The sequence below is a fragment of the Oenanthe melanoleuca genome, chromosome 2, assembly GCF_029582105.1.
Source record: "Oenanthe melanoleuca isolate GR-GAL-2019-014 chromosome 2, OMel1.0, whole genome shotgun sequence".
Lineage (NCBI taxonomy): Eukaryota > Metazoa > Chordata > Aves > Passeriformes > Muscicapidae > Oenanthe > Oenanthe melanoleuca.
This window is the reverse complement of record NC_079335.1, coordinates 31,265,813-31,286,911: the sequence shown is the minus strand read 5'-3', so window position 1 is coordinate 31,286,911 and position 21,099 is coordinate 31,265,813. Positions and strand designations below refer to the sequence as shown.

At 40.8% G+C, this 21,099-nt stretch overlaps 1 protein-coding gene across 1 annotated transcript; it reads left to right on the top strand.

Annotated features, from left to right (window-relative positions):
• The first annotated feature begins 7,762 nt into the window (after positions 1 to 7,762).
• GDAP1 (ganglioside induced differentiation associated protein 1) lies at positions 7,763 to 20,872 on the top strand. Its single transcript, XM_056484504.1, has 6 exons — positions 7,763 to 8,047; positions 8,766 to 8,958; positions 10,205 to 10,378; positions 12,716 to 12,810; positions 13,272 to 13,386; positions 17,456 to 20,872. Exons 1-6 carry the CDS (start codon positions 7,997 to 7,999, stop codon positions 17,836 to 17,838), a joined length of 1,011 nt encoding a protein of 336 aa, XP_056340479.1. The 5' UTR covers positions 7,763 to 7,996; the 3' UTR covers positions 17,839 to 20,872.
• The last annotated feature ends 227 nt before the right edge of the window (positions 20,873 to 21,099 follow it).

Genomic DNA, 21,099 nt, shown 5'->3' with positions numbered 1-21,099 from the left:
ATCTGGCATTATGCAACTTTGTGATTCTCCTGTTCAAGTGCTGAAAATTATTCTTATAGGCTTAAGAAATGAAGAAAAATAAATTGTGATCTTTTCTGTGCCATTTGGTGTCAGTGGCATATTTCTAGATTAAAAAAAAAATAATATTGGCAAAATAAAAACCCTTGAAGTGTGAAAAATATGCATGTTATTTTAATCTGAAGTTTTGTTGGGTTTTTAATTTGTTTGTATTTTTAAATTTTTCCTCCTTTCTCTTACAAATTCTAGCACAGATCTTGCACTAGTTTGGGTTTAATCAATGACTGGAGGTGCCTGGCTCTTTCTGCTGGCTATTAAGTGAGTCTCAGTTTGTAAAATACTTACCTGATTTTGGAAGAGGTGATCCTACATGCACAATTGCTTTAACAAATACAGTATTTTCCCCCCTACTTTCAAGGTTTTGGGAGACAGCTGCTGTCCACATTTGGAAGTGTTGTGTAGAGCTGGAACTACTGTGTTGCCACCATCCTGAGTTAAGAGTTCATTTATGGGGACAAATACACTTGTGCCCCCATAATGATTTGAATTATTTTATTTTATTATATATATATAATATTATTTTATTATATTATTATGATTTTATTTTTTTTTTAAGGAAACCTAATGTTTTATCTACCTAGAGTACAAAATGTTTAACATGATTATTGTCATAAGACTATGTGTGTGTGCATGAAGTTGTTAGAATGGAAGTCTTCAATACCCAAGTGTGCTTGCTACCAGTAAATTTTGTTTTATTTCATGCTGTCATGCTGGGAGTGAGTGTTGAAAGACGAGCGGGCAAGTGTTGCTCAGGCAGAGGGAGAAGCACGTCATGCAGCCCCCAGAATAGCATCGGCAGTAAATACGGTCATGCTGTTCCTCCCGAGATAGACCCAGATCACATTCGTGGCACCCACCGGCTCTGCTGCTTACCAGACGTTCAGGCCTTTGATGAAACATTTACAAATGCAGCTGCAGTTCAGAGGGATCTTCTGCCAGGCTGAAGTAGCTGACATCAAGAAAGCCGGGAGGAAATGGGATCACAAGCCATGGAGTTCAAACAAATTGCAGTTTAGGGGGAATACAAATTTAATCTCAGTATTGAAACACTGCTCCAAGACATGAACCCTGCACTTGTTAGACTCCTGTTATGTTTTCCAGTGGCTTAGAACTGCTAAAGCATGAAGCTTTTGTAGACGAGGAAAGGCGAACTGAAAAATAGCTCTTTGTTCGACTGTCTTGGGTCACACACAGTGTCAAAACTGGAATTAAAATATATTGTAAGGTGAAATCAGAGAGAAGCTGAGATTAAACAATTTCTTCCAGTTTCAGTTATTTCTCACTTTGTGCAATATATTGAAATGAAGTAAGATAGCTCTGAAAGTCTGTGGCAGCGGCCTATCTAGCACATTAGAGGGGAAATTTTAATTATTCAAGGCCAAGAGTTAAACCCTGTTAATTTTGTCATCTTGAAAAGGTAGATTATTCCCCTGGGCCAAAAGAACGTTCTTACTTCCTTGTCCCAAAGCTCTGTTCATATTGACTCAAGTTAATATAATTTCTGTGCTTTTATGTTTGTATTTTGTTCCAAGGACTGTGACATACAGTGTTCTGCCCAATGGATTTGACAGGACACTACAGGAATTAAGCCAAGGCACCACATCTTTCTCCACCCTCCCCACCAGTTTGCAGGTCTCTGTAAAATTTGCAAAGCTCGTTTCAGCTTCTGCAGCTTCTCTCCTCTGGCTTTGCCCCCGCACCAGTGCATTAGCTCGGGTGTTAGTGCAGAGGGTTTGTTATTTCAGACACATACCATCGCCTGCTGCCCTCACTTCTCCCCTGAGCTGGCACAGGGCACAGAGACAACTTCATACTTTCATTTGTATCAGTTACACACACGGGATTTAAATTCATCCTTCTCTCTGTATAGTGCTTTCCACCCCCCCCCACCCAGATAACTCAGTAAATGCTAAATAGCAAGTATCCTGCCTTCAGCTGGCACTAAGATCCTACCTCTGTTTTTCTTAAGAAATCTCATTGGGATTTCTTTAAATGTGATAGGGGAAGTGTGTTTTCAGAGCAGTAGCTCTGGTATTTGTTCTCTATTTGTGAGTGATGTTATGCAGTTGAGAAAAAATCATGCCAGCATGTGTCAGTCAGTGCCAAAAGAACATAGACAGTGATTCAGTGCCCAGATCTATTGCTGCCCAAAACTGTATCTTGTCCTATTTTTACTTTCACAAATGAGGGTCTTGCTTATTGAGAGGAGTTACGTGAATGCTATTTGCATGCTATTTGATAGTGTATTTAATCAGCTGTTTTATAGTCTGCTGTTCTTTTATTTCAAGTAATAGGAATTAATTATTTTTCAATATACAGGAAATTGATATATCATAACTGACCTCTACAATTTCCTTGTTGTTTCTGCTGTACTATAATTTGAAAAGGCAACACAATAGTGATGGATAAATTATGTGATTTAAATTGGGGGAAAAAAGTCTTAGCAAGAGAAACTATTCTACCCATACTCATGTGTCCCACTCTGCCATGAGCTCTTGTGAGCTGGGTTGCCCAGACAGCAGCCATGATTTTCCTGTGGTGGTGTGGAGCCTGTGGTGGCCCAGGGCAGAGCAGCTTCCATCCCTGCTGCTGTGCTGGTGCAGGGTGCTCTTGGACCTAAGACCTAAGCTTTTCAAAACACCTTTTTCATTTTTTTTACTTCTGTCCAACACAGAAACCTCATGAAGTGAGATTTCAAGGAGTCTAATTGAAATATTTTGCCTGTTACTGTTTTACTTCAGCTTGTACAAACGCAATGAGCAAACAGCAAGAACTAAGGCTGAAGAAATAAGAATTTCCTTATTTAAATAAGAGCTATACTTCTATGTTATTCCAGTGATTAATGCTGTTGAAAGAAATGGATCTTCCTTAGTGGACCCTATTTTTTAAATTGTCAATAACAAGGTGTGGAAGTACATGATTGTGCTTTAAAGGATCTTAAAGCTATTTTTTTGAGCAGTTTGCTGGGAACAGATTAAGTGTTTAAACTTATTTACAAATTAACTTATCAAAGTGTTCATGTTTCCAATAAAAAGAATAACAAGATTTTTAGAATTTTTTGAAGATTATTAAACTTTGGGTTTGTTTCAGGGATGGAAAGAATCTGATTTCTATAATCTTTCAAGAAAGATTTTTAAAATTCTTTTCCAGTCAAAGAAAATACCACATGAGACTTCAAAGAGTACTTTACAAAACTGTAATTAGCTCCTTAGATTTTCTTAAGGCTTTCTGTGTTTGGGTGTCATCCAGTTACTGGATATTTGTATTTTGCAGTATAATTGTAATAGAATTTGAACTGGCCTAGAAGCTGGTACAGGACCCACTGAAGTCAGTACAAATCACCCCTCTAACTTTGGTGGACTTTGTTTCAGCATCTGTCCAATCTATTTTACAAGGTCAAAGTTGTGCACTGCACTCTGGTTTTGGCCACAGGCAATAGCTGGGAGATACTATTTCTTACATTCATTGTTTGTGTTGTGGTAATATGTGAATTTTAATGGACAGCCAGAAGCCAGTGTGCCAGACAGTACTGTGCAAACAAAATGTCATCACTGTTAGATTAAAACCAGTATAAAAATCAACACCTGGATGCTATGCACAGAGGTACAAAGTGTTCACTGTTGTGGGTTACTCATCTAAGTTAATGTGAGGGAAGGTGAAGCATGTGAAGTGGTGATACAGAATTGTTCCTAAAGGCTTGGTAATGATCCAGGTTTGTGAGCCAGCATATTGCACATGTGCACAGAGACAACAAACATGGGCAAGTATAAAAAAAAGTTTTAAATCTCTTGAATTTGGCTGATATGCTAGATTTTATAATAAAGATGGTGTTTACATAAAAGCTTGAGGAGGGATAGACTTGATAAAGCTTTAATGTATTAACCTAGATTTAAGGGTTTACATCTAAGAAACTGCACTTTTTTCACCTTATGGAAATATATTAAATCTGTGTGTGTGTGCTTTAAAAAACTTATATTTCAGGAAAATTAATTTCAATCATCAAAACTCTTGAGATTTATATATCATTAGAACAACTAATATTTTTGTTAAATCAAAATTACTAATGACTGTTTTGAAATAGTTTACTATAAAACATCTTAGAATTTTATAGAAAAATTAATTATTAAGCAGTATTTCTGAAGTATTTGCATATGAAACTCCTGCATGGAACAGGAATACTATAGTATTTAGGGAAAATTTGGCAGAATTTTGTAGTGAAATCCCTGAATAAAACCTAGTATGTTATGTTAAGTAACTTTGAAAGTAACTAAATAAATTCTATTATAAGTTGATTTTGTTGGATGTAAAATGGTAACTAACTAATTATATTTCCTGAGAACATGAATCAGCTATATAGAATTGCCATCACTCCATGGATTTATATGCAGTTAAATTAGAGCACAGATAGTCTCAGCTGTGACTATCAAGACATAACCCTGCTCTCACTCTTTCTATATAGTTGCATATCTAATTTTTCAGTCATATTAAAGAAAGTTCTGGTGAGTTCTTGTGTCAGTATTGAGTCTCAGCTTTGTACCTGAGTTCAGTGCTATGTTGTTTTGACTCATATCATCACCAGTAAAGCAGCATCTGCCAGTAGAAATTAGTCAATAACCACTGATGACAGAAAGTCCAGAACAGAACCTGTCTTACTTCCCAACGAGTATTAACTCCTGCAATACTGTCAATTGGAACTGAACCAATGCATCTGTTAATGATTCAAACACAGAATCCAGCTAATTTTCAGCTATAATGGCTCTGGCTGTGTAGAAAAAAAAGAGGGTTTTTTGCCCCATAGTCTAATAAATTTGGTTTTCAATATGCAAAATTAATTGATCTGATAAGGAAAAAAAAGTGGTTTTTTAACTTGCATCAATTATTTTAATGAGACGTCTGACCCAGGTGTTTCTTGTTAATAACATGGAGTGAAAAGTGAAGTAAAGAGGAAAACTGATTACCAGAATACTGATTTCCAGATCTTTTACCCAATTTATATCAAATATTTATCATTTTTAGAATTAGCTGTAAATGTTATTTTCTTTCCATGATGTAAAAATATGTGCATTAAAAAAACTTGTAGTGGGGCATGCATATATACAGATATGTTTGTAAAAATGTATAGGATGCTAAAAAAGGCTCAAGAGAGGCCATGTAGAGAAACAGGGCAAGAACATCAGTGTGTTAGGAAAAATGATTTATCACACAGACCTAGGGTCTGCTTGAAGCCACAAGGTGCCAAGATGCCAGTCAGATTTGCATTTGTGCTGTTTATGTGTTCATGGCATTTAAACATTAAAAATGCCTTTAAGGAGGCTTTTATTTTGGTTGTGTAAACCCCTGTGCAACAAGGAACTATGTATTTCAGGATGTGTTTTTTCATAGGTTGTCCCTTTTGTTTGCTTTTCTGTGTATGAGAAGGTAGAGGGGCAAACATAAATGAGTGGACAGGTGCTCGTCCCGAAGAGAAAGGAACCGTCCCTTTTTCTCCGTCTCTGGAAGGAGGAAGGCTCTGTGCGCCGTATTTTGGGAAAGGGAGGCCTCGTGTGGCCAGGCTGGGAACAGCCCTGCAGGGATCCCAGCACCGCTCCTGCAGCTAAGCCAGGACTGGAAGGATGGACACCGGGGGTATTTATCAGAGAACCATGGAATGGCCCCGGGTGGAAGGGAGCTTAAAGATCATCTGCTTCCAACAGCCCTGCCATGGGCAGGGGCACCTTCCACCAGACCAGGCTGCTCAGAGCCACTTCCAATCTGGCCTTAAGCGTTCCTTGGGATGGAGAGGCCACAGCTGGGCAACCTGTTCCAGTGCCTCACCACCCCCACAGTAAAGAATCTCCTCCTAATGTCTAAGCTAAACCTACTGTCTTTCAGTTTGAAGCCGTTCCCCCTTGTCCTGCCACTACATGCTCTTGTACAAAGTCCCTTTTTAGTCTTTCCTGTAGGCTCCCTTCAGGTACTGAAGGCCACAGTTTGTTAACCTGTCAGCCTTCTTTTTTCCAGGGTGAACAATCCCAATCCTCCTAGCTTTTCCTCATAGGAGAGGTGCTCCATCCCCCTAATCATCTGCTCCTCTGGACCGCTCCAACAAGTCAATGTCCTTCCTGTATTTCACAGCAATATGGATGACTAGGTTAGGAGGAAGAAACACCTGTATATGATTGCACTGCTCAGTCTGAAGAAGGAAATACTGTTGTCACTGGTCCTTCTTTCTTTATTGTATTATAAGATAGATATATCCTTGCCTTTCTAGACATCTAATCCAGGTAACAAAATATGTCAAACACAGAAGTCCATGTGTGATGCTATATTATTTAGATGTACCAAGAGAAATGGAGTAGTGGTCTATGTGGTAATTGACAAAATGACAACATTTTGATTTAAAGGCAAAATTAAGGGAAAAAAAGCTAAACAGAAACCTGAAAAAAAACCCAAACAAACAGTTCCCAGATTTTTCCCGTGAGTTACTGTAAGTTCTAGTTGTGGGGACCAGCTGTACAGCAGCCTAGGCAGGGACCTGTGAGAATAATTGTGCATTGGTGGGTCACAGATTATAGCCCTTGTGCATAAAAGGATATTCCAGCACTCTTACCTTAGACATGTATCTTAAAGAGAAGTAAATCCAGCTGTAATGCCATCAAATGCATTCTTGTTGACAGTTCTAAGCCAAAGTTTCTCCAGCTTTTTGAAGAATAACAATTAAATTCCCCCAAATGTGGGATTTGCCATCAGTAACACTGATTGCTATCAGCTGAGATTTATGAGAAACCTGTATCATGCATGGCCTTCTGAATAGATTATTTTGGCTTGTGACTGTAGCAGGGAGTGGTCTCTGAGGAAGACATGGGGCTGCCTTTGTGCCCACTCCCATAACAAGTACAGGGCTGGAAGCTTGCTTTTTGCTTTTCTTTTTATTTATAAGATTTGTCCATTACCTTGTCTCAGTATTTAAATCCATTCCCTTGCTTAACATTAGTCAAAACTTCCTTTAAATGTTCTTGTTATTGAGATACAGCTCTCAACATACTAGCTTCAGGTCTTTAAGATACTGATCATGGGGTTCATCTGTTACATACAAATGGCACGTGGGGCTGAGTTATCAGACTTAAGTAATTGCCTTTACTGGGAATTGAGCAGTCAGAATCAAGAGAACAATACTCTGGATTCTGTAATCTCACTGTGGTTTTTTACTTTGCTAAAATCTGCCTGGTGTTGCTGATAGTGTCTAATGTACTATCAGCAATCACATCTTCTAAACTATCTCCGGTGTAAGATACGGAGGAGGCATTTCCTGATGATGTAAGCCATTGTTCATTATCAAATGCTTTTCAGAAAGGACCTTGCTTCACACAGGGAAAATGAAAAAGCCCTGCAAAACTCTTATATTTTCTAATTTTGTCCTGGAAAAAATAAGAAATTTAAGAAAATTAAGAAGCTTTATCTCTTGAGATTGAAAGAACACATACAGAGGCAGAAGAAGTTATTAGAAAGCTTTGTTCCTTCTTGCTATGACTCATTTTGCAATAGAGGATCTATGCCCACAGGGTCCAATTCAGGGTGACTTAATAGTAATTTTTTTTTCCCCCCAAGGGCATGTTGCTGATGTCCCTGAAATTCATACTGGAAGCGCTGGTTAAAAAACAAAAACAAAACCAAAATAAATATAAAAAGCTAAATCCTGCCATGTGACCTTCCCTACTTGCGCATCCATCTTCCTGCGCTTCCCTAGGGGATGCTGCGGACGGCTTTGCAGGCGGCTTCCCCTTCGGAAGGGCAATCCTCCGAGCGCTGAGGCTGGGGGCAGGCGGGGCTGTGCCCGCATCCCGCGGGCATCCCCTTCGGGTAATTTCCGAGCGCGGATCGGCTCCGCGCTGCCTCCCGCCCCGCCCGGCGCCGCGGGCCGGGCCGAGCCGAGCCGGGCATGGCGCCGCTGGTGCTGTACCACTGGACGCAGTCCTTCTCCTCGCAGAAGGTGAGGGCTGGGCGGGGGAGCGGGACCGGATCGCCCCTCCCGCCCTGCCCACTGCCCCTGCGCGCCCGCGGCGGCACCGGGGATGGAGGGCTGGGGATTGGGGGATGGAGGGACGCGGGATGGAGGGATGCGGGATGGAGGGATGCGGGAAGGAAGGATGGGGATTGGGGGATGGGGATGGAGGGATGCGGAACGGAGGGATTGGGAGATGGAGGGATGCGGGATGGAGGGATGAGGGTTGGAGGGATGCGAGATGGAACGGAGCGGCCGTGGGCGCCGCGAGGCAGGGCCGGGAGAGCGGCCGGAAAGGGATGCTGCCTGGGTGTGGATGCTGCCGGGCGGGGATGCTGCCTGGGTGTGGATGCTGCCTGGGTGTGGATGCTGCCGGGCGGGGATGCTTCCCGTGCAGGGATGCTGCCTGGGCGGGGATGCTGCCCGGCTGTGGATGCTGCCTGGGCGGGGATGCTGCCCGGCTGTGGATGCTGCCTAGGCAGGGATGCTTCCCGTGCAGGGATGCTGCCTGGGTGTGGATGCTGCCCGTGCGGAGATGCTGCCCGGGCGGGGATGCTGCCCGGGCAGGGATGCTGCTCGGGCAGTAATGCTGCCCGGCTTTGAATGCTGCCCGTGCGGAGATGCTGCCCGGGCGGGGATGCTGCCCGGCTGTGGATGCTGCCCGGCTGTGGATGCTGCCGGGTGACCCTGGCAGTGCCTGTTCCAGGTGCGGCTGGCAATCGCCGAGAAGGCGCTGAAGTGCGAGGAGCACGATGTGAACCTGCCGCTGAGCGAGCACAACGAGCCGTGGTTCATGCGCTTGAGCTCCTCTGGAGAAGTACCCGTCCTGATCCACGGGGAAAACATCATTTGTGAGGCAACGCAGATCATTGATTACCTTGAAGCGACGTTTGTGGATGGTAATCCCACGGGCATTTCAGTATGTGGCTCTTCCCCTCATTCCGTAGCCTGCAGCAGTGCTGGAGCAGCTCTGTGTCACTCTTCGTTCAGGGCAGAAAATGTTTACAGGCTCACAAGTCAACGGGCTCTCCTGGCAGCTAGAAAACATGTTCCTCCAAAGTGAACTGAAGGCTTTCCAGCACCTTCATGAGTAAACCTTTATAAGCAAAAGCTACCACTGTCCTCCTTAGCCCTGGAGGGATGGAGAGGCCAGGAATGGCAGCAGCACTGTGCTGCACTAACCCGGGTGTGATGCTGCCATCAAAAATAACGTACTGAACAGACCTGCTTTGTCGAGCAGGTCCAGATTCCCTGTGAGATAAGAAGAAACATGCCTAATTTCAGAATAATTTTCTGTAAAATAATGAAAGTAGAATAAGCAAATTATTTTTGCAGACAAAATGGAATGAAGAGGTAAAAAAGCAGGAAGATAAGCCTTGGAAAGGATCATGTGCAGGGTTTTGAAGTTCTTTGTGCCTGTACTGCTAGAAAAAAAATAAACCAAACACCAATAAAAAAGCCTACCTCAATTTTTGAAGGAAATGCAGAGCTATGTTTTGTATATGTGTGAAGATAGCAGCATTTTGTATTTCAGGGATTTAGTACAGTGAGTTTTGAGGCATGAAGAAAACTTCATTGTTGGGTGAGCATAATTTGTGCTGTCTTTTAGTCAGAAAAGGAGCTGGGGCCCAGAAAAATCAAGGGTAGGGTAAAACTCATTGATGTGCAGGAATACTTCCAGTCATGCTTTGCATAGGATTCCTGTACTGTAATTTTTACATGACTGCAGGAGCAACAACATTTCAGCCATAACAATTTCCTGGAATCTCAGCTGTGCCTGACTGTGAGAGCATTATAGGGTTGTATATCATGGTCATCCATTCCTAAATGTTCATAAGAGAACTGAGTGTGGTTTTCTGATTTAAAAGCCTCTTAATTATGTGTTTATGTGGGTTGCTGCATAGGAATTGGAATTATAAAACATTTTAAAATGAACTACAAATGCACGTTTCTCTGAGCTGCAATCACACAGTTAAGTTCTGGGTAGCTCAACACAGTTGAGTCTCTGGGGAATAACTCTGGGGAACTAGTGAAGCTTTCTTGCCTGTGTCTGTGTCACCTGTCCCAGCTGGACATAACTGAATGAGCTTTGGTCAATTAGATGATTCATCTTTTCTTGACTTTATTTTTGACTTTGTTTTGCAGAGGAAGTGCCAAGATTAATGCCAGAAGAGGGGAGCATGTATTACCCAAGGGTGCAACACTACAGAGAGCTTTTAGACTCCTTGCCTATGGATGCCTACACACATGGCTGCATCCTGCACCCCGAGTTAACAGTGGACTCCATGATTCCAGCCTATGCTACCAGCAGAATCCGTAGTACGTACTGTTCTGTAGCTCTGAATGCCTGTAACTTATTACACTCATCTTCTTTCTTAAATCCACCGTAGACACAAAATACTGAGCACAGTTTATGAATTTTAGTTGCACTCCTTGATGATTTGTGCATCTTATTGATTGTGTATTCTGTTGTGACTTGAAAATAGGAAAGAGGAAATGAGGAAGTGAGGAAGAGGAAGTATTTTTGAGGTGTCTGTGGAGATAGTTTTTGGACTATGTCGACCTTTTAATTGATGCCTTTATGTTTCCTTCTTTGTATTACAAAAGTACTAAGTAGTTCTAAGACAAGCATCAACTCCTGACAGCACGGCTGGATGATGATTCCCTGATTGCAGTTTTATTCTGAGATCTCAGATTTTTTTCTCAACGTCAGTGGTTTATATAGTGTTGATTTTTTTTTTTGGTATGAAGTTTTAGAATGCTCTGTTGAACAAAGTCAGATGCTGCAGAGTCTTTGAAATGTCATGCAACTATACTATTAGTAAGCCCATGATGTCATAAAAGGTGATATTGTGTTAGTTTGAGAAATCATATTTCCAGCAAAATGTCTTATCCTTCTCCTTAAAATTTTTAGTAAGTCAGTTCTCTTACTAGCCACACTTTTATGTTGTCAGAAGTGAAGGTGGGCAGTAAATTTTCCATATAGTTGCATGATTGATGTTACTGAAGTAACATAGAATCATAGAATGGCCTAGGTTGGAAGGGACCTTGAAGATCATCCAGTTTCAATTTCCCTGCTGTAGGCAGGGACACCTTCCACTAGACCAGGCTGTTCCAAGCCCCATCCAACTAGCCTTGGACACTTCCAGGGATAGGGACTCCACAGCTTCTCTGGGCAATCTGTTCCTCTGCCTCACCACCCTCACAGGAGAGAATTTCTTCTTCATATCTGATCTAAATCTACCTCCTTCAGTTTAAAGCCACTCCCCTTGTCCAAGAACATGAACTATTCTCTTACATCAGTGCATTGTCTGCTTTGGTGGTTTTGGGTTTTTTTTGGTTTGTTTGTTTGTTTGTTTGTTTTTCTTGAAGTGTGGATGCTAACTGTTTATTGAACAATTGTGCTTCACTCATAGGCATTGTGGATAGTTTTTCTGTTTTCACATGGTAAAAACCGGTGCTTTTATTACAGTTCATTTTAAAACATTGTCTTCTGCTTTTCTTGCTGTATGTATTCTTCCGCTCTAGCTTCTAGTTGGTGTAAATTGTTCTCAGTTTTGCACATGTTCATACTGGTGGAGCTAGCATTATTGGTCATCTAAATTGAGATTTTTTTCTTATCTTTTTATGCTTAAAGCATAGCTACATTTTTTGATTTGAAGCATTTTTTTGAAAAATGGATGTTTCTTAACAATTCCTTTGCATGTTCAAACTTCTCCTGGATGCTTTCATTTTCAGCTCGAAACTTTTTTTTTCCAGACTGCTAGATATAATAAGGCATGAGTCAGTTGTGTATTATGTTTATGCATTCCAAATCCAAGTAATTAATTGCATATGTGAGATTTTATTTGTATGAGTACATCCTTCAATTTCTTCATACACTGTATTAAAGGATGGCTTTCACAGTCATGTTGAAATGAATATATAAAAAACTGAATTTGTTATTCCCTAGAAAGAATTTTTAAAAGCTTAATTTATTAGACTTCATTGTAACTAAACTTTATTATCAAGTCCAATTGAGAAGTGATTCATGCTCTATAATTATTTTGTTCTTGATTTATGATTAGAAATACTTATTTTTAGATTTATAAATCATTGTCTTTTGGTATTCTAGGTTTATAAGTATGGCATTTTCAAGCAAAACCTCATTTTAAGGAAAAGACTATATACTTGCAGTAGAAATCAGTAAAATTAAGTTAAACTTTTCACATCATTCCTTCTTTAAATCACGTAATGAATGTTTTTCTAGGAGATGCACACAGTCCTTAAAGAATATTTCGAAAAGGATCACAGACTCTGGCATCACATTTTAACTAAATGAAAACACCTTGGCTCCATATTCAGTGGCATTTAGGCTTTTACTGTAAAATTATGCATATGGCCTACAGGGACAAAAAATCTCAGTGTGGGCCTACCTGCACTTTCACATTGCAAACTGATGAGCTGAAGGTGGGTCAATTTAAAAAGCATTTAAGTTTTCCAAAATGTGATGTATTTAAATCCTAACCTGGTGCAAATGCTGTACTGAAGCATCACTTCCAGTTTCTTTGGTATGATAGTTGTACATAGGCTATTAATCAGTTCCTGTGCATTGCATTATGAGTGTGTTTGAATATATCTAATATTTGTCTTTTTTTATTATTTTTTTAATACCAGGCCAAATAAGTAACACAGAATCAGAACTGAAGAAACTTGCAGAAGAAAATCCAGACCTTCAAGATGCCTACATAGCAAAACAGAAGCGCCTTAAGGTAGGAAACCTCTTTTTATGAGCCCCCTTTATTATGAGCTTGTTAGTGTTAGATTTTTTGGCCACAATATAAACATTTGTTTCACCTGTCATTAGCAGTAATGTCATGCAGTACTTAACCCTTCAAGGCATGAAACAGCCTGTCCTCAGATCAGCTACACACTTCAGGTGTGTGCTGAAATACTGGACTGGTCCCACTGACTTCAAAGGTAAGTACACATCAGTGCTGGTGTGGGGCTGTTGAGCACCCTGCAGGGGTAGGCAACCCTTACTATCTGTCATCTCTAAAGTTTTCTTCTGCTTTCTGAATTGTCACCAGTATTCATGTAATATCCAGCTGACTACGTGGTGAAAATAATCACATTTTATGAATAAACACTGTAGTATCCTAAGTATAAGCTTCTCTGATAAAAGTATAAACTCTGTATGATAGTTAAAACACTAATCTGTATGTCTATTTAGTCTAAACTGCTGGATCATGATAATATCAAATACCTAAAGAAAATACTGGATGAACTGGAAAAAGTTTTGGATCAGGTTGAGACTGAATTGCAGCGGCGAAATGAGGAAACACCAGGTAAGGAATTTTTCTTGCTAAATCTTTTTAATATTTCTTTTTGAGGATACTGAGTAAACGTATTGACAGCACCATTATAAAACAATTTTCAATGTCTCAGATTTGACACTTTTAGTATATATTGATCTATACATCACAGAAGGGATCAATACTGTTTTAAACACTTGCTTACTTTACTGTTCCAGTCAGTGAGTTCTCCCTGTCTCATGAGAGTGCTTGATCACATTTTCAGTAAAATGAGCTGCAGAACAATTAGCTGCACAATTTTTTTTAGTATTTTTATCAACAAAATCAGAAAAAACAAACTACAGAATATCGATGTTATAGGTGTAGGCATCAGTTCACTGAAGTCAGTCAGTGGTTCAGATCACTGATAATGATCACAACCTTAATGTTCAGCACAGGTTTATTATACTCTTGTGAGATACTCTGCTGATATTTGTGGTATATGCAGAATAAGCAATCTGAATAATTGCTCTAATCATCAGCAACCCCCTTCCCTCACTCTCTTGGAAAGCAGTCCTGTTTACCTGCCTCCCCTCAAATTAAAATAAAAAATTTCACATAATCATCAGTGTTGAAAGAGACTTTCAAGATGATTTAGTCTGACTGTCAGCCCAGCACCATCATAACCATGCCTAAACTATATCCTGCTGTCTGCTGCCCTGGGCAACTTATTCCAAAGCCTGACCACCCTTTCAGTGAAAAACATTTCTAATATCTAATCTGAACCTTGTCTGGTGCAACTTAAGGCCATTTCCTCTCGTCCTGTTAGAAAGGACTGGCCCCAATACTGAGCCCTGGGGAACCCCACTAGTGACCAGCCACTAACTGGATATAAGTCTGCTCACCACCACTCCCTGGGCCTGGACATCCAGCCAGGTTTTCACTCAATGAAGAATGCACCCACCCAAGCCCATTCACCCAGAGAATGCTCTGGGAGACAGGTCACAAGCTTTACAGATATCTAGGTAATATTCACAGCCTTTCCCTCATCCAGTAAGGGGGTCACAGGTCATGGAAGGAGTCAGGTTGGCCAAACAAGACCTGCCTGTGTAAACTCATGCTGGCTGGCCTGGTTCCCTGCTTGTCCTGCACTTGCCATGTAGTGACTCTCAGGACAATCTGCTCCATGACATTTCCTGGTACCAAGGCCAGGATGACAGGTCTGTAGTTTCCTGGATCCTCCTTCTGACCCTTCTCGTAGATGAGTATTACATTTGCTAACTTCCAGCCAACAGAGACTTCTGTGGTTAACCAGGATTGCTGGTAAATGATTGAAATAGTTGATAAGTTTTTGGCAGCTTCCTTCTTACTCTTGGGCACATCCCATCTTGACCCATGGACTTGTGGGTGTCTAACTGGCATGACAGGTCACTAACCATTTTCTCCTGGGCTTTAGGGGCTTCACTCGGCTCCCCATCACCAACTTCCAGCTTTGGGAGCTGGATATCCTGAGGACCACAGGTTTTGGTGTTAAAGACTGAGGCAAAGAAAGCATTAAGTACTTTGGCCTTTTCCTCATCCCCCACTGTGTTTCCCCCTTCATCCAGCAAAGGATCAAGACTCTTCAGGCCTCCTTTTGCTCCCAATGTATTTACTGAAACTGTTTTTGTTGTCTTTAACTGCAGTGCCCAAATTAAATTCCAGTTTGGCTTGCTTTTTAATTTTCTCCTGCATAACTTCATGACATCCTTGTAGTTACCCCCCTTCTTCCAGAGGTGGTACAGAGTACTTTTTACCCTGAGTTCCAGCCCAAGTTCCCTCTTTAATCAGGCTGGTCTTCTTTTCTGACAGCATATGGGGACAACCTGTTCCTGTACCTTTAAGAATTCCTCCTTAAATCTTGCCCATCCTTCCTGTACTGCTTTGCCTTTCAGGACTGACTCCCAAGGAGCTCTGTCAATCAATCTCCTGAGCACTCCAAAGTGTGCCTGGCAGAGGTGCAAGGTGCCAGTTCTGCCAGTGCCTCTCCTTACTCCACCTAGAACTGAAAACTCCATCATTCCATGGTTGCTGTGCCCACCACATCACCCATGATTCCTTCCACAGTTGAGACTAGGTTTTCTTCCACACACTCCAGGAATCTCCTGCTCTTCACTGTGTTGTATTTGCAGCAGCCATGTGACAGGCTGAAATCTCCCACAAGTAGAAGGGCTGGAAATTGAGAGACTTCTGCCAGCCTCCTGTAGAATGCATCATCTGCCTCTTCATGGTGGCTAGCAGGTCTGTAATACTCTCCTACAAAGACATCTGCAATGCTGACCTTCCTCCTGATCTATACCCACAGGCACTTAACCATTTCAGCATCCTAAATTCTGTTTAAATGAGATTAGCCTTTTGGTTATTCACAGCATGGTTCAACTCCCAGTGGTGCTAATAGGAATCCTTCCCCTAACTTCACTGGGAACTGCATGAAGCATCAGTCAATATCAACTGCATCTGCCCAAATCAATAACTTTTTGCATTTAGCTCTATAAATAGCAGTAGTAATAATTACTGGTTGTGATAGTATCAAAACTGTAGGTTTGAACCAGCAGTTGAAAATCTAGATTACATTTTCTACTGACTCAACAGTGAAAGAGCCACAGAAAATAGTTTAACTCATAAAGGATGGAAGGATTATTTTCAGAAAACTCCACCTGCCACCATTTCCATCAACCCCTTTCTCTGCTAAGTAGCCTTTCCAAAGAGTCAACTGATACAGTATTGATGAGCTCATGAAAACTGCTGGGATCACAGGATTTTGTAAAGCATGGGGCTGTTGCCTCTTGGAATTTTTTCTGAGGTATTCCCACTTTGGAAGTTTGTGATCTGTACTTCTCCAGTTCCTGGTCAAACTCAGAGCTCCTGCTTCTCTTGCAACTGCTTGAAGCCCTCAACTACTACTGCTATCACTGCAGGCACCTTTCTTTCAAGCAGGATAGATATTTTGTTCTTTTCCATGATCTTATTTAATGCACTGGATGAATTCCCAGGTGTCCTTTCAGCAGCCTAGGATACACTCCTTTTCTACAGAGGCCTTTCTTCCAGACCTGCATAGCCAGTCAAAATGGACTGGTATAGCTTTGTGCCAAGATGTTGCTTTTCTTTGGTGGAAAATGTGTTGGAAAGAAGATTGTAAAATTTCTCTGTTACCAGAGGGGTGCTGCTGAGTGTTCGAGCCAGCATATTTGTGTGGGATGAACTGCAAAAGTTACAAATTAGATGGGAACAGCATAGTCCTCCCAATTTGTGTTCTAGGCTAGAACAGAGCACTTATTCTGGCAGCTATGACAGCTGTGCTGGCTATCAAGTTTCATATCCTGGGTTTGAAAAGCTCTTGGTGTGGTCAGTACATGTCAGCCCTTTCAGGTGGTGGTGGCTCAGATCACTGACAGCAGAGTGTGAGGCTGCCTGGCAGTGCCTGCTCTGAGCCATCCAGGAAAATTCACCTCTCCCTTGGAGAGGCTACCTGGGGTCTCCATCTGTGCTCCTGACTAGTGGTGAGCAGTGTGAATATTTGTCACTTATCAAACACCTCAGTGTAAAATCCCCATGATTTGGGTTCTAAGAGAACAAATTCTGTCATCTCACTGTGCTGATACGTTTCATGCAAGTCAGTCATCTAATCCATTTCTTTTTGACTTAAAAGCCTCCAGCAAATTAGCTGGAGTTAGTTCTTGAGTGAATGTCATAGACCTGAGTGACACAGGAAAAATTATAAATCCTTCAGACAAGTGGTAGCTTTTCAGTAAAAGCTAAACTGCCTTTCTCCTTTCCAATCCTGTTTAATTTAATCCAGATTTGAGAAATGTAGTTGAGGGAAATAGTGTTTACTGTGGGTTTTAATTTATGAACCTGGAATGTGAATCTTTTTTCCTTAAGCAATGTAGGCCAGACTGCTGAGCCTAAGACTTTGCAATATTGTGCAAAGAGTGGACAGGGATTAGTAAAATGTTCATTGATTTAAGTCATGTTTTAGCTCAAGTGTTGTTGCTCTTTATCAGACAGTACTTTGGAGAAGCACTAAACTAAATGTGCTTATATTCCATTAGCTCCTAATGCTTTATGTTTTATCTCTGCTCAGAAGATGGAAATCAGCCTTGGCTCTGCGGTGATTTCTTCAGCCTGGCAGACGTGTCCCTTGCTGTCACATTACATCGCCTGAAGTTTCTGGGATTAGCAAGAAGAAACTGGGGGAATGGAAAGAGGCCCAACTTGGAAGCTTATTATGAGCGTGTCGTGAAGAGAAAAGCGTTTCAGAAAGTTTTGGGCCACGTCAACAATATCCTAATCTCGGCTGTGCTGCCAACAGCGTTCCGTGTGGCCAAGAGAAGGGCTCCCAGGGTTCTTGGCACCTCCCTGCTGGTCAGCGTGCTGGCAGGGCTGGGCTACCTGGCTTTCCTCTGCCTCCGGAGGAGATTCGCCAACGCGCTGCTAGCCATTAGAACCAGGCAAAATTATTTCTAAGCCTTGTCCGTCCCTGGTGGTGAGTGGAGGGCGTCTCTACCCCTCAGGAAAATATCTTCAATAAAATATAAATGTAGAAGAATGATTATATCTGTGAATTAGAACATTGTCACAGAGTAATCATCTCCCGCTGCTGTATAATTGGGTTGGCAATGCTGAGATTTTTTTCAAAAATATGTGTTGGGGGGATGACAAAGGAAAGAAGAGACTTTCTCTATAGCCAAGGGCCTATAACTGTGACAGTGCTTTATTAAAGTGGTTATTGTCTCCTTTACCCAGTAGCTGACCTAATTAAAATGCTTTTATTTAATAGATGTGCAGCGATGTGACAGCTTTTCACTGTAGATGAAATGCATTATTGTGCAGAAACCAGCATTGTTAAAATATTGAAAAAAGCTTTCTTTAAATGCTCAGAGTAAGATTTAACTGGAACATTGTGCCTGTTGTGTGCAGAAGAAGGTTTCTCTATACTGATTATTCTGTTCATATGCAATTGGACCTTTAGGAATGTGTTAAAAAGAAATCTTGTGAAGCCACTTTTGCCAGTGTATGTTCATGCAGCAGTACAGGAAAAGACCTGAAACAGGTAAGAACATCAGTGATTTGTGTACCACACAAGTGAAATTCTCCAGAGGCACCACTGGTACTAGAAACAGGTACTAGAATTTTGCTGAAATACAAATGAGAGTGAAACAGCTGACACTCGTTTTTTGAAAGCCTTTTGGGCTCAGCTGCAAACTCTGCAGAATCAAATAAAACTATTTTGGTGTACATTTGCTGCTTTCATTGGGGTGGCTTGATGCAGTTGCCTCCATATGAATGTCTGTCCTGTGTACCTTTTTGAGTTTCACTCTGAGCACTGCCTGTTTTTTGCACACTTCTTGGCAGCATTAGCAATTGCACCTGTCTCTATCATATGCTTGCTCACAACGTGCACAACCAACTAGAAAACACAAGCAGAGCAATGCCTTTTGTATAAGTAATTAAAAATAGTTCACTATCTATCAGTCTGGTTAGGTAGCCTAGGTTGAAGGTAAGGCTGTAATTTAGCAATATGTTTATTTATGGATAGGGGTCATCTTGATGGTAAGTGAAAAATGAAGTAAGTTTGGAGACGATTTGTGCTGCTGAATTTTTGCAAAACTGCACTCTTGTAGCATGGAGGAAAGGTCTAGAAAAACATTTGGATTGCTTCCTCCTACTCAATAGATGCTGTGAGTTTTATTAGTTTTGAACTGAGCTCCCATTTCAACAAGAAATGTACATTTACCTGAAAGTAGACTTTGAATCATTTTGCAGCAAAAAAAGCATTTGGGAAGGGCTGAAAATTCTCATGACAGTTTAGTAAGACTTTTGTATGCTTGATGAATGTCTGAAAGCCTCAGAGTTTTGTTTACAAGTTGTACATAGCTGCAACAAACAGAGCATAGCTTTAAGTGTTTGCCTATCAACAGTCAGTGCTAACAGGTCTAAGTGCATTTTAGGTCCAGTGCTTTAGGTGGCTGTGATCTCTGCACAACTACATTTAGGTGTCAAGAGGATCATCTCAAGTTTTCTGGAGAGAACTGAGGCAGTTTCTGCCTGGGCAGTCTCACCATCTAACATCTAATATCAATATGGATAAAATTATTGGATACTCCTGCTTATTATTTAATCTTGTGCTAGTTGTCTAGCAAAAGTAGACCTAAATCTCATTACTCCTTTTCAGTAATAAGAAACATCTTACCTAGGAAACAATGTGCTTTTTTATTTGTCAAAAAGACAGCTTTATATAATTCTATTTCATGATCCAGTGGCTCTCAAGAACTTGTTGAATTAAATGTGGTCTATTTAGAAAAGCTTTATTATCTCTAAAGTGGGTTTAATCCAACAGTACTTTTAACATACTGGCAGCTTTAACTGAGTTTATGTGTTGCAGTTCATCTGCATTTACTTGTAGCTATCAAATTCCACTAAGTTAATAAACATAGAGTAAGACCTGTAACTTAATGCTTGCCTGGCATGTATTTCTGTCAGACCACCTGTAAAATGTAATTTGATCAAGTCACAGTAAAATTAAATATATATGACTTAGCCTTCTTTAGAGTGAAGTGACCACCAGATGTCAGTGGTCCTCCAGGACTCTGCTCTGGCATGCCTCTGAGGCAGGAAAACTACTTTTCACAGAGAAAAAGTTTGTGATCTCAAGACAAGAGGGCTGTGGGCCCCCTCATCACACTAGCAGCCTCTCCAGAGCCCTAGAAACAGCTGTATGATTCTACCACAGGTTTGTGCTCTGACACCTGACACTTATGCTTGTGTAGTTTCTATACTGGGTAAATGAGAGGCCAAAGTTGAAATAATATTTCACATGAAAATGAATGTTGTTGAACAGCAATTGAACTTGCCATCTGCAAGAATGAGTGCAGATAAAACTTTTACTGTGGAAAAGTTTGTATCCCTGATTTGATTCATGTCTGTTAATTCAATTCTTTGGTATCTTACTTATTTTCACTGCCCTGAAGTACTCTGTACATTGATTTCTGTACAGGTGGCAGCAAAAGGCTTATCCATGATTAAATTCCTCAAAATAGGATGAGATTTAGAAGCACATATGCTGCATTTGGCTCTTTGTGCAGGATAGCTGTTGTGCTTGTAAAGTTTCTTTTCAGCCTGGCTTATTTTCTTTCTGGTAGCTCTGTACACTATTTCAATTGGGTACAGAAGCAATCTTCTAGTTTTCATTTACTATTTGCTCTCATATCATGCATCAGATAAATTTCATATATTTATGTGGGACCTGCACAATAAACATTGATTCTAAGACCACTTTCTAGTCTGGTTCATACTCTCTGTGTCAGTAAAACAAAGCACATTTTGGATTACACAGTATTGCTATAAGGACTCTGATGCTATTCAAGCAGAGAAGCCCTTGAACATCTTTTAAACCAGTTTAAAGTTTGCCTTGCATGTATATGGAGAGAGCAGTAATGATGTTTTCTTAGGTTGTCTGTCTGAGCTGTATATGTATGAGGTCCAACAGAAGCTATTTGATAAAATTAAAAAAAAAAGGAAAAAAAAAAAAAAAAAAAAAAAAAAGGAGGGCAAGCGAGTTTTGTACCTTCAATTAATCCATTTAAAAAAATCCAACCCCATTTCACTTCTGAGTGTGTTCCTAAGTCATTGTTGAGCTGCAGCAGCTGGGTCTTCTTTCTGTAAGGTGCATGACAAGCACAATAATCTGTGTCCACACTGACACTATTGTTGGTGAGACTAAATGGT